The following is a 13862-nucleotide window of genomic DNA, read 5'->3' on the forward strand; positions in this document are numbered from 1 at the left end:
CCTACAAATGATAAGGCGCGTGTAATAGTAACATTTGTAGATTCTTATAATTTTTATATTAACGGAAACGCTAACTAGGTGATATTGTCACACATTAACCAGGAGACGCCAAAACGAAGGCGCACAGTAAGTGTAGCAAATGCCAGAGATTCACAGAGACTCCGAGTATTGGGACTTTTTACATCAAGTGTCCGCCTTTCCTACGGCTGAAAGGATTTCATCTCCCCACAAAGTCCACTATTTCAGCAGTCAGGATCACTGAGACTCGGTGCTAGACATTGCCGCAGCCCCTTGCTGAAGCTGATAGAGCTGAACTTTGATTGGGACCCGGTGAGGTCATCGTACACTAAATGGAGTGGTTACTGCAGGGGAAAAACGATCACATGGAGACCTATTGATATTAGGACTATTATACCAATTGTAGATAGAAAGTTGTGTCGCACCAATGGCGCGTTTTACCTCCTTTTTATTTTCAAATGAATTGGTTTTTTTTGGAGTCACCCTCTCGACCTCCTTTATTGCTCTGGTGGTGCGACGTAACTTTCTATCTACGATTGTGCATCTTCGGCCGACTGCACACCGGAGGATTCCAACCACCCACCAGCTGCAGAGGGACAAGCAGAACAGTGAGTTTCCTCTCTTCATTATGGATATGTATTAAGAGGAAAGGGGGTTTGGTACATGTTACCTCTTTACCTTTAAAGGCTTAGGAGAACACTCTGCGTTACACATGTAACCTGGGGGTGCTGCTCTCAGGGAGAGTGAATCAGGATTAACGCTATCTCCATATAATTAGCCTATGAATTTACTACTCCTCTACAATAAAGACATTATTGTGGGTTGGAAGGAAATACCTCCTAAAAAATTGTAAAAGAATGTATTTTTCTTTCTATTTTTTTAACTCTTGAGCCCCAGAACACCTGTGGACTCTTTGCTGTATTATACCAATTCTTCCGCTTTCCCTATGGTTCTGTGATTGGAATATTAACAGCGGAGGCTATTTTACCGCCTGGGAAAGACTTCTATTTACTAGCCTAATTCTCTGAAGAAAAACGAGACACTATTGCAGCTCTGTAATTAGAATCATCTTATGTGAGATTGACTTTGGGTAACCTGTTGCTTTTGACAAAATCATTGCGAGTTGCTTACTCTTGTCTTATAAAATGAGCAATTGTCTTTTCATGGATTAAAATACAAACTTCTGTTATTTGCCTTATGGAGCGTGTGCTTCTCATTTTTTTATTTTTAATGAATCTTCTGGATGTGCTCCATCTACAAGTGAAGCGTCCCCAGACTCCGTGACATTTATCTGAACTTACCTACAGAATTACTTATTTTAAAGGTTTTTTTTCTTGTATGTTTTAGGTTTTTCTGCTTTTTTTTTCACGTATTGCATACATTGTAAGTGTATTTTTTTCACTGGCGGCTTAGGTCTTGTGCTCTGCTAAATCTCGGGCATTAAATTAAGCCTAAGGCGATAATCCAGACCCTATCAACACCAAAACCAACAGAAAAAAGTGTTAATATCCTGCCTCCAAAGGTGGATAAAACTAAAGAATAAAATCCAAGGCGAATTTGTAGAGTTCTTTAAGAAGCAGGAGTAATCCAGACACTCACTTCCCGTGTAACCTCAATCTCATGGACAATCAGAATCGGAGGCAGAGCTCAGTACAATGCCTTCCACAAAAAAAGGACATATTAGACCTCTATAGCAATATTAATCTCCTACTGTATTACAAACTGCGGTAGCCGATCTGAGGGAGGACATAACCACATTAGGTGAAAGAACCGACTCCCTGGAATCCAAGATGAATGCATCAATCAGAAACCAAATCCGCATTGGACTGATCTGAGAAAGAGGTGAGATCCCAGATAACTGACATCAGAGAAAGACAGGAAGATTTGGAGAACACAGATCGCTGCAACAATTTTAGAATAAGCGGTATGCCATAATCTGAGACGGAGAAAGAAGACTTCATGGGTAGATGACAACTCGGCCTTACCAGACCAGACGGAGGAGTCCTTTGCTTTGGATAGGCATTGGATATTGTAGTCTTCACCTCCAATTCTGAATCCAATAATATTAAATCCACAGATACTTCATATGTGACACTTAAGATGTTACACAGCACACAGAGTGACATCAGACAAAAGGAAATCAAACCCACAATTTCTCAGCTCACTGTTTGCAAAGTAACTTTAACAGATGATTTAAAAAATACATATTGATTTCAGATTCAGGTTAAAAAAAAGGCATTGATCACCCAGATATAACCTCTTTAACATGTCACTGCCATTAGTACACTTAGGTCGTAGCAGAGATTGCCCCTTTAATAACAGGGCCTAGTTACCCAAATTCAGGGTTCTCTAAGCGCAGTCTATAAAATTAACAAAGAAACCAGGTCTTTAAGTAAAACCTATTTAACCAAATAACCAAGCTCTAATTAGGTATATGTTGCCCTGAAAAGCAGTAGTGTTGGTTGTTCTCAAGGACTGAATTTGGGGAGCTACGCTTTAATCTGTGGGTGCCATGTCTCCCTTTGCAGTAACTTTAATCGAGGTTTTGCCCAAGGAGAAGAAGAAGGAGGAAAAGACAGTGGTCCTGGGACAGGCAGCTGTGGATTTGCTTCCTCTGCTGAAAGGTTGGTGTGAAACCTCATTTCACTCTATATGTACCCAATATTGCCAACTGGACTTCATGTTGTCCATGATGAGTCTAGTTTCTCTATATCTTCATTATCCTAGTAAATACATGACTATTACTAACCTAGATTCACTGGCGGTAGTAAACAAGGACTGGATAAAATCTCACGATGACATGATGTTGGACATCTTTTTAGAAAGGAAAGGTATACAGGGATATACCAAATAAGTAAACATGGGAAGGATGTTGATCCTGGGAGTAATCTGATTGCCAGTATTTGGAGTCAGGAAGGAATTTATTGTTTCCCCTTATGAGATATCATTGGATGATATAACACTGGGGTTTTTTGTTTGCCTTCCTCTGGATCAATACACTGTAAGTACAAATATAGGATAAAGTATCTGTCTTGTAAATTTAGCGTAGGTTGAACTTAATGGGCGTATGTCTTTTTTCAACTTCATCTACTATGTAACTATGTAACATGGAGTTACGTTGGTAATACTGTATACCTAGAGACAGAAAGCATGCTCCTGTCTTCAGACCAACATATTACGGACACCCCAATATTGCGCTAAACATAGATCATTTTTATACCACGCGTTGATTAACGTAATTTGCCTAATACCACATAGATTTCCCTAGGCAGGAATTGAGCTCTCAGGCTTGTGCATTTAAAATCAAGTACTGCTGATGAAGGTCATATCATGATGAAACACTAGTTAAGAGCCGCCCACTGTGTCTTACCTTCAATGAATTACCTTTTTAACTTAGACCCATAAGTGTTCTTTTATCCCACTAGTGGCATGAAGATTCGCAACAGCAGTGACACATAATCCGTGCTCCTGGTGTCATGGGATCACTTGCAGAGATCACAGGACTCCATACCCCTTTTATAGTGAAGAGGATATTTTCCTCTTCAGGTGCAGATTTCCCGCTGCTTTGCAAGCATAAAATAATTTGTATCCTAGTATGTAGTTTAAAATTTTACTAGCTATGTTGGTCCGGGAGAAATGTAGATTTGTTGTAGGTTGTGATGCCTTTTAGTGGCTAATATATGGGTTCTTTATAGATGAAGTACAGAACTTTCCAAACATCATAGGTTTTTTCCTGAAGAAATATATGAGGTTTCAAAAGCTCTGGGCTTCTTAATCCTAGAAGTATTATGGGTACAACAATATTTAAGTTAGTTGGGAGGGATATCATTTCCCCACATGTCCAAAATCCACTTCACTCTTGAAGATGCCATTCCTACCAAACTTATCAATGACAATGTCTTTCAGGTGAGTGTAATTTCAAGACCAGCCTGCCTCTATATCCTGTGACTGGATCACCTTTAGAGACTGTTCGTACAAATGCCAAGGTACGCGCCTAACAACTCCTGCCTCAGATAATCATCTTAAGTGGAACCAGCTCAACTAATTCTTATACCAATGAGCAAATTGAACTTTGCACAATTTCATATCTAGTCTTCTTTTAAAGCTATGCTGGTCCGTTATGAAGGCACCTGTTCTCGATTTTAGATGGAAAGAGTTATACACATCCTTTTGAGACCCCAAAAAGCTGTTCAGATCTAAATAAGCAAACAAGACTTGTGAAGTCTTCAAAATTTGCACATAACTGCATGTTCGTCCATGTTGGTCCATAAAGGGTATCCCAATCTGAACTTACATTTCCAAAGGTTCAATAAGACTACTAGAACTTTGGGCAATGTTGATCTACGTTATGTTTCTCTATTACAGCCAAGTTTAGAAGTAGCAGTCTCTGTCCCCGAGCCTCTGCTCTCTGAGGCACAGCAAAGCAATGGCAACCTGTTGAGGGTGACAGTGGAAGCCGCTTACTTAACTCCGGAGTCCTGGAGTATGGCAGGTCCTCAGTACAATTATGTGATCAACCTTCAGATACCTATAGAGGTGAGATATAAGGTGTTTAACGTGTGTGTGGGTGACTAAGCAGACACTGCTGCTTTAGTCTAAGCAGTCTAAGCTTTGCATTCCTTAGTCTAACTTGCATTGCAATATCTAAGGAAGAAGTCATCTTCCACATGGATGTTGTTACAGCTTACCTGTGATTCTTACCATCATGGCTTTGCAATTCAGATTAGCAGACTTCATTGCTCCCACCGATAACGCGAAGTATCGCATTTTACCGCAGAGTATTACAGAATATCCCACCATAACACGCCAGTGGGAGCAATAACCTTTGCTACATCTGTGTATTAAGCCCTTCACCGTCAGCTGGACCTGCAACAGCATTAGGAAGAATGGTATTGTAAGGATCCCTCCGCCCCCCAGAAGCAAAGAGTAGATGTAACATGCCTTCATTGCAAATAAATGACTATGGATAGAGCAACAGTAACCATGAGATAATCATCAGACCAGGTACCAGATGGGGTCAATGATACAGTGCCTCAGGACTACTCGATTAAAAAAAAAAAAAAAAAAAAAAAAAAATGCCCTGTTGCATTTATAGGTGAGAATAGAGAGGTTAAGGGCTGACCCTTATATTCAACAATTTGGATGTCTTAAGGCAGTTGAACTATACTGGCTGACAGTCCTCATTCACTAAGCTTTGAAAATCCCATGTAGACATGGACATAAACAGCTACCCATGTTCTCTGCAGAAGGAGTGCTCCCTGCTGTTTTCTAATGGAGCCCTGAAGGCTGGTGGGGAAAAGGAAACTGTTCCTCGTCAGAAGAAATGGCCTATAAGCAACATTACAGCACCAGCTGCACAGCACATCCCTGAGTCCTTCATCCTCGGGGGAGAGTACAACGAGGAAGTCGGAGACCTGAACCAGAAAGAGGTGAATAAGGAGATGAAACTGGGGCATTGGTCAAAGGACAAAATGATGGAGGTCAGCCAGCCCTGAATCTCTTTGAGGTTAGAGTTGCCTACAAGCATGGAGGGAAAGGAGAGAGAGGAAAGATACAGTAGACCATAACATTCACATACAGTAAAGAACAAAGTACATGCTTTGCTGCATACAATTATTAACAAGTGTTTGCAGTGATTGATAACAGGAAGTATTGAATTCCATACCGGCTTCCCCCTTTTATCATGGAGAATCTTGAATACTTTGCTGGAAAAAAATCTATTATTTATCTGCTTTCACCCTGATAAGTTCACTCAGCCCCATACAAATTTGTGGAATATTAATATACTGTATACTCCTCTTAAGACATTTTTTCCTGATAAGATCATTTGATATCTGCATGGAAAACAGCTTTGAGTGGGGTGGAGAACGTGAGCATGAACTGTATGAGTTGCCATGTGAACACTCTACTGCAGGCTTTGGGCCTTTTTACATAAAATACAGCTACGGAATAAAATAAGATTGGTAATCTGCTTTAAACTGCATCATGTAGAGTTCACTTCCAAAATGAGCCATATTGGAGGGAACTGCACCTTTAAACTAGACCAAGTTGAAAGTGTGATTCCCAAGTCCAGGAGATCCTTTATCAGTTTACATCACTTAAACCAGTGCTTTTAAGTTTATTCGTCAAACTGTGACCATTGGGGCATTGGGAGTTTCTGTGTGACAGTGCCCCAATCAATATCATCGCCATTTAATGCATAACCCCCTTAGCCTCTGTCTGACTCTAGGACAAGCAGTTCCGGACTGATGCTGAGACCCTGAGGAAGAGGGTGACGTGGGACACAGAGAGACGCTGCTACCTTGATCCATCTGCTGTGATCAGGTGAACCTTCAATGTCCAAAGCCGTGTTTATCAGGTTCTGGGGTTAGAATTCAGGCTGCTCTCGATATCCAGGTTGTTCCTCTGCTGATAAATGTAGTGCCATCAGCATGCTGTACACCTATTATAAAGCATTGCCAGTAAATGGGTTTAAAAATACTTTCAACAAAGAATCCCCAATGCATATCCAATATGACAAATTATTTAGTTAATTTAGATATTGTTTTGTAATAAGTACAAGTCATTTGTGTTAAGCCTGCCACCATATCAAGTTAACCCTTTTCACACTGCCAATTTTATTCTGTCCGCCTTGAATTTCCTGCACTACCTGAAGAAGAGATTAAACATAACAGTGATGTACTGTAGTTAATAACCAGGGATGTGGGTTGCATGATCTTCAGTGCAATTATAACTGGTTACAAAAAATAGAAGGGCCCAAAGAATGAGGGGGAAATCTACAAAATAAAGTGCAAAAAATATATACTTCCCAAGTGTGTGGCTGCAGCAATAAACCACATACAGTACATAGGGTATGTGCAGCAATACACCACATACAGTACATAGGGTATGTGCAGCAATACACCACATACATACATAGGCTATGTGTAGCAATACACCACATACAGTACATAGGCTATGTGCAGCAATACACCACATACAGTACATAGGCTATGTGCAGCAATACACCACATACAGTACATAGGGTATGTTTTGCTAATTTTTTAATACAGTATTTGCTAATCAACATGTTTTGGCCAAAAGATCTTCATTCAGTTCAATCTTTATGCTACGCTCAATAGCACTCCATTTTGACATTTAAATACATACATATATTTTGTGGGGGCTCAGGGTTCCCAAAAAGAGCTTGCTGGGGTTTTGTGTTCTTTTAACCTATTCTCGGCTGTTTCAGCTGTTGGGGGTTGGTGGCTCCTCCTTCCCAGGTGTTAAGTCCGCCCCTCCCCACTTCCCAAGTTAGTAGGTCCTTTCATTCTGCTGGATACAGATCCAATGTGGCCTTTCTCCCTCCTAATAGAGGTAAATGAGAATTCTAATCCTAGTAGAGGTATATTAGTATTTTATCTGGTAGTGTTAGGACTTGCGAACAGGTGTCTGTCTTGTCGTGGCTCGCAAGCTTACAACGCTTTGGCCAAAGGGTTAAACTAAATGACCCCTTTTCAAGAGAATATATAAGTATTTTACTGTGTATTTCTGTCATGTTGGATGTAGCATTGGGCTTCTCTGTCGTCTGTTGTAAAACACAAATGGTGTGACAGTTGATAAAACTTTTAATACTGCCTGATATACCCGTATTCCCAGAGAATGCCTTCTTCGGATCATTGGTAACTATGAAACCAAGGGCGTTCCACTTAAAACAACCATGAGGTTTAGATGATGGTAGGAAGGTTGCAGAGCTATTTTCTTCAACAACTTTCAATTGGCTTGGTGCTAAACAATTTGTAAGACTTTTATTTTTCTTGTAGACAATAACCAGGTTAGGTGGAGGGATAAGCTTATTTAGCACCTCGTCATTGGTCGTTTCAATTCTCTGAATATGAGGTGCTGCCTGGTTACATGTTGTAACAAATTTAAGTCCATTATGTTTGTTTAATTGGGTTCCAGATATGTTCTTACTAGTGAGTAATAACTCCCTATCCAATTTTCTTACGGATTTATGTGCTTCTTGCACTAGTTTCATGTCATAATTTTCCTCCTTAAATCTCTCTACCAGGACCGTCACATCATTTTCATAGTCTGTGTCTCTAGCACAGTTTCTCTGCACCCCTCTAAACTGGCCTGATGGAATATATCTACTGTCTTTTTGTGGATCCTAGTATACATAGGTCCTATACCCTCATTAAATATTTCTAAATTCTTTTTTGTATAAAAACTGGTAAAAACCAACCCGAGGTCATTCTGATGAACATGTTTTAACATTTTTTCCAAGTGTGCTTCAGTCCCTTTCCACATAAATAGAATATTGTCAATAAAGCGTGTCCACATGGTGAGATTCTGACTCAAAAGGATATTATATATATGCTCGTCCCAAAATCTCATTTACAGGTTGGCGTACACAGAGGCAAATTTAGTACCCATGGCCGTGCCACAGAATTGTTTAAAAAAAGATTTCTCGGAAGTAAAATAATTGTCGGGTAAAAGGAATCAAATTGAATCAATGATAAGAGCTTGTTCTAATAAACCCCATATAAATCAAATTTTTTTTAATAACCTCTTCTCCTTTTAAATGAGGAATACACATGTAAAGAGAACTCGCATCACAGGAAACCCAAATATAATCTTCCCAGGTAATTGAATCCGGCGATTGTATAAAATGGATTGAGTCCCTCAAATAGGATTGTAATTTCAAAACCATCGGTTGGAGAAAAAAAAGTCCACATATTCAGACAGATTTACTGTCAAAGAATCAATTCCCGATACGATTGGGCGACCAGGGAGTTTTCCAAATGTTTATGTATTTTGGTAAATAATAAAGACAAGCTACTGTCGGATATTCTCTAAAATGCTAAAGGTTATTCATCTCCAGTGAGGACATCTCAACTAAGAGCAGCATCCAAAAGATTCTTAATGTCTGTAACACAAATTCAATAGATGAATTTTAAGCATTTATAGGTGATGGGGACTGTCAATAAACGGATGGCTTCTTTGATATGGTCTACTCTATCCTATCAAGAATGACTATCCCCCCACCCTTGTCCATTTGCTTAATAATAATATCATTGTTTGCCTATACATTGTGTAGATCCTTAAGGGCTTTAAGCTCTTTTGTTGTCAGATTGCTAGACCATTTGGGATTCTGTTCACAAATTATAGTCAGATCCTTCATTACCAAGTTCGAAAATACTTTAATACTATTACTCTGAGCCTGGACCGGATAGAAAGTGGATTTCCTCTTCAAATCACTGTGCACGGTTCTCTGTGTTTTATTCTCTCAACATCAGTTCATCTACATTTTGAATATTAATAGTATCCTGGTTGAACGGATCTTGTGAGAGATCCGTAATCACTCCTGCTTGTAATTCCATCAATTCTGCCAAATATTATTTATCTTTTTGACGTAATATTTGTGTTGGCTGTGAGTCTGCATTATATTTGGAGAAAAATCTTTTCGATTTAAGATTTAAAATAAATGTATTAATATCAATAAATAGATTCAATTTGTTGGATTTACTCAAAGGTGCTAATGATAACCCTTTGTTTAAAAGCAGAACTTCATATGGACTGAGTGCGTACTTTGAAAGATCAAAAATATGAATAGCTTTTATATTATCTTCTGATTTTTGTGCCTCTGTTTAATAAACACACTACTGTGAACACATTGATACTATTAACTGCAATATGTTGTGTTACTGATAGCTACATTGCTTTTACTGTGTCTGATAGCTTGCAGAAGCGGATAGCAGAGTGCCGCTGTTGGCCAGTGGAGATAATGAGGGTACCTCTCAGCACCACCATGAAGGCTAAAACAGGCAAAACTGACAGGGTGAGTCTTACAGATTAATTTCACCCTTGGGGTTTAGGGGAAAAAGCCAGTGTCTGGCAGAGACACTGTAGTGTGATAGAACATCAGGCACTCCCAGTGAATAGGAAGCAAGGTTATCTGTTATAGGTAATGGGGTATGGATTGGCAGCACAGACCAATGAAAGTATGTGTACTTGTCTCAGCGGGACAGGACAAGTAGGACTGTATACAGGAGTCTCCCTGTGGTTAGGCACATTGCTAAGCCAGTGGGGCATATCCAGGATTCCAACCACTGGGCATGTCTATCTCCCTCCACCACCATCCCATGGTGAGAACTTACCTGAGATGAGTCATTGAGCCTGTGGGGGTATGTTGTCTGGAGTCATGCTGCTGTAATGCATTTTGGGGAGCAACTTTCCTGGGCTTGGCGGTGATTGGTGGATGGAGGCTGTCAATCAAGGCAAAACCTGGGAAACTTGCTGCATAATTAATTGTGTGACCATACAAATCGTGTTACAACAGTGGGTCCAGGAGGGTTGGACTGATTCTTTTTTATTAAGCCAAACCCGGTCAGGCCCTGCCTATGTCACCTGTACAGTGTATGTGGTATACCAGTGTTTCTGTTCTCCTCTATTAACCAGGTTGATGAAGACTCACAGATCTCTTTCCATGGAGTGGCTTATGTGAACATGGTTTCCTTATTGTACCCTGGAATTAAATGCCTGCGTGGAGCCTTCCGCATCTATCCTTATCAGGAGGCCGAGATGTTTGATAAGGTAAGGAGCAGCCATCTTGGGTATCGATGATAGGGACGAGCAAGAGATAAGATCAACAAGGCAAAACTTTTTTTTAATTGTTTCCGCATGATTTCCTTTGACTTATCTGACTTTCAACAGGAAAGGGACTCAGGACTCCTTACTTCTGCTGACTTCATAATAGACAAGCAATGTAACAAAGCAATGGGTCAAGCCAACAGAGGGTTGGGATGTACAGGGAAATGTATTAAACGCAGGTGTGACAAACTCCAGTCCTCAATGGCCACCAACCGGTCAGGTTTTAAGGATATCCCTTCATCCCCACAGGTGGCTCAATCAGTGGCTCAGTCAAATGATTGAGCCACCTGTGCTGATGCAGGCATATCCTTAAAACCTGACCTGTTGGTGACCCTTGACGACTGGAGTTGGCCACTCCTGTATTAACACCAGAGAGAGTTATGATACGACTTTATCGATCATTTCAGAAGAACTCACCAAGAGCACTTTCTTCAGTTCTGGAAACCACATCTCTAGAAGGACATAAATAAACCAGTGGTTGTGCAAAGAAGGGTTATTAAAATGGTACACACAGTAGTCTATATCCTAAATCTTATCAGGAATGACTAAAGGACCTTAATATGTACAGCTTGGAGACTAGAGAGTAGGGGACATATGATAGACATTTTCAGTTTCAACACGGTAGAGTAGGGAAGCATATTTCAGAGATAGAGAATTGCTAGACAGAGGGGTCCGGCTCATGGGGAAATACGAGGAAGTCCGTCACAGAAAGAGTGATGAATTAAGGAGCAGCCTCTCTGCAGAGGTGGTAGAAGCTAATACAGTTTACATTTTAAAATACTTGGGATGGACATACGGCTATCCTTAATGGGAAAGAAAGCAAATAATCGAAGACGGTCTGAGACTTTACAGCAGAAAGCAAATAGGTGGGTCAAGATTCTGCCATCAAATAAATGTTTCTAATTTTCCTTTGTTCATTTCATTCCTTTTCTTCCTTCCCTTCTTTCCTCCTTTATTTCACCTACATTCTTCTTTCATCCTTCCTCTTCCCTCCTTCCTTCCTCTCCTCTATCTTTTCTCCTCTCTTTCTTAGTTCTTCCCGTCTTCCCTCGATTTTTATCACCTTCTTGCTCACTGCCTCTCACTCACACTCATGTTTTCACTTCCCTCTTCTCTCTCTCCCTGCATCAGACAAAGTGTCAGTCCAACATCCAGCGAGATTTCATGCGGCAGACCAGTATAATGAGCAAGTTTGTACCCGCTTCGGTGATCGTCAACTCTCCCCACCCCAAACAGACACCCAGTCGCATCATCAGAGAGGATAAAGGAGGCAGGGAAAAGGACGGAATAAAAAAGGTGAGCATACTGAGGAGGGGGCATAGGGCTGATCCTCTTAGTTACCTAAAAAATTACGCAACCGATAACCTGGTGGATTTGTTAACGCAGATTAAAGGACGATTGTAGATTGCCGCATAATTTGGTACATTTAATTAATATTATTATCAGATGATGATAAGAGCCCTCACAATTCCTTTAGAACATAGACCCATTAACTTAAAAAAAAATGTATAGCTACAGTACTTGTTACTTCAATTATGCTGAATGCAATGATACAGCTGGCCTGAAGAAGTAACCGTGGCAAGAATGCGGCCTTTGAATTGTGTGAATCCAGTTCGAATCCTAGTGTCCCCTTGGGCAAGTCACCTTATATCTCTGCCGAAAATTGGATTGTAAAATCTTCGGGGCAGAGAATAATTATGCCTGCAAAATTCTGTGTGCTTCACAGTGTACACTGTCAGGACAGTATTCAGTAGGGAATACATATTATTATTATTATTATTATTAGGATACTGACTTCAATTCTAAGTGTGCCATTATATGGATCAACATCTAATAACGTATTGGTCAGGGAGATTTGGTAGGAAAATGCGTGAGATCTTCTCAACTTCCCTTGAATTGCATTTGAAAGAAAATGGTGTAAACAAAAATGGTGCCTTTTTCTGGTTATTTAGGCGTCTCCCTCATAGAGAAAGTTGGACAGTGTAGTGGCCATACATGATACTCTGTTTAAAAGCTACAGTGTACACAAATCCGTGCTTCCTCTTAACCCTTAGCAGAATGCTCGCAGTCCATTCTGGCTCCAGGGTTTTGTTAACATATGCAATGATCACATAGCTCAGACCTGCCAACCGACATCAGGGATGGGAGCAGTTACGTAAAGTCCCCAAATTGTTGAGAGCTCCAGATTTGATCAGTTGCTGTTACTCTAAATTACCTTTTTTGGAACAGCAAAAGGGATCATATAGGTGCCAGTCTGGGAACTTCTAACCACATGGGATTCCTTCTATGTTGATAGTAATTATTGATCTGAATAGATGTAGCACCAGTCCTAGGTACTGTGGGTGTCATCATATGAGCCAAGACCGCTTGCTCTTTCTCTGCAGATGGCCAGTATGGCGAAGCCATCTGAAATGCTGATGGATATTGAAGGAGCAGTTCAGTCTATTTCTCAAAACGTGTCTCAAAATGTGGAGGGGCAGGTAACAATCAGGGAAATATGACTATGAAAACACTCATCCTCATCTCATGTTCAATGGTTCCCCCCACATAGACTTATACTATCAACAATTATTTTTTAAAGGAGCAATATACTGTAGGTATGTACCATAAAACATGAATCTATTAAATCATATCAATTTACAGCATATAAGATATCAAATATACATTGCATTAATCTCCCAATATATATGTCGTGATGCCCAGCAATTATTTCCTTGCTTCACACCGATGCATTCAGGTATATTACATAGCATTTAAATTACTCCTCGCTGAGTTATGCAGGTATATTATATACAGGGTTGCCACCATTCCGTGTTTGACCCGGAGACTACGGGTTTCGGCCACGCATCTCCGGGCTACGAGTTTACCCAACAAAAAATCTCTGGGCGGTAGATTCGGCATCCCTTCCTGCAAATCCCGTCAACATGGCTCCACAACGTCAAAGGGTGCTGCGTTGCCATGACAACGGGACGCTACATGGCATCATGGTGCCACGCGGTGTCGCAGTGCCATGACAATGGGACGGTACGTGACATCACGGGATATGGTGTTACCATGACAACGAGCATCATTCTGCCGCCTCAGCGCCATAACGTGTCCCGTTGTCATGGCAACTTGACACCATATGGTGCCACAATGTCACCTAACGTCACATTGTCATGGCAACGCGCGACATTTCATGTTGTGGAGCCATGCTGACTGCACCTTGCAGG

At 40.6% G+C, this 13862-nt stretch overlaps 1 protein-coding gene across 1 annotated transcript in view; it reads left to right on the forward strand.

The window, feature by feature from the left end:
* Nucleotides 1-13862, forward strand: part of CFAP70 (cilia and flagella associated protein 70) — a 72743-nt gene that overhangs the window by 12310 nt on the left and 46571 nt on the right. Inside the window, 9 exon segments of the mRNA XM_075566191.1 lie at nt 2547-2642; nt 3925-4004; nt 4384-4554; nt 5265-5447; nt 6248-6342; nt 9739-9838; nt 10459-10593; nt 11782-11946; nt 13035-13130. Of these exon segments, the coding sequence (XP_075422306.1) occupies nt 2547-2642; nt 3925-4004; nt 4384-4554; nt 5265-5447; nt 6248-6342; nt 9739-9838; nt 10459-10593; nt 11782-11946; nt 13035-13130 (1121 nt within the window).

The sequence above is a fragment of the Ascaphus truei genome, chromosome 11 (assembly GCF_040206685.1).
Source record: "Ascaphus truei isolate aAscTru1 chromosome 11, aAscTru1.hap1, whole genome shotgun sequence".
NCBI classification, from domain to species: domain Eukaryota; kingdom Metazoa; phylum Chordata; class Amphibia; order Anura; family Ascaphidae; genus Ascaphus; species Ascaphus truei.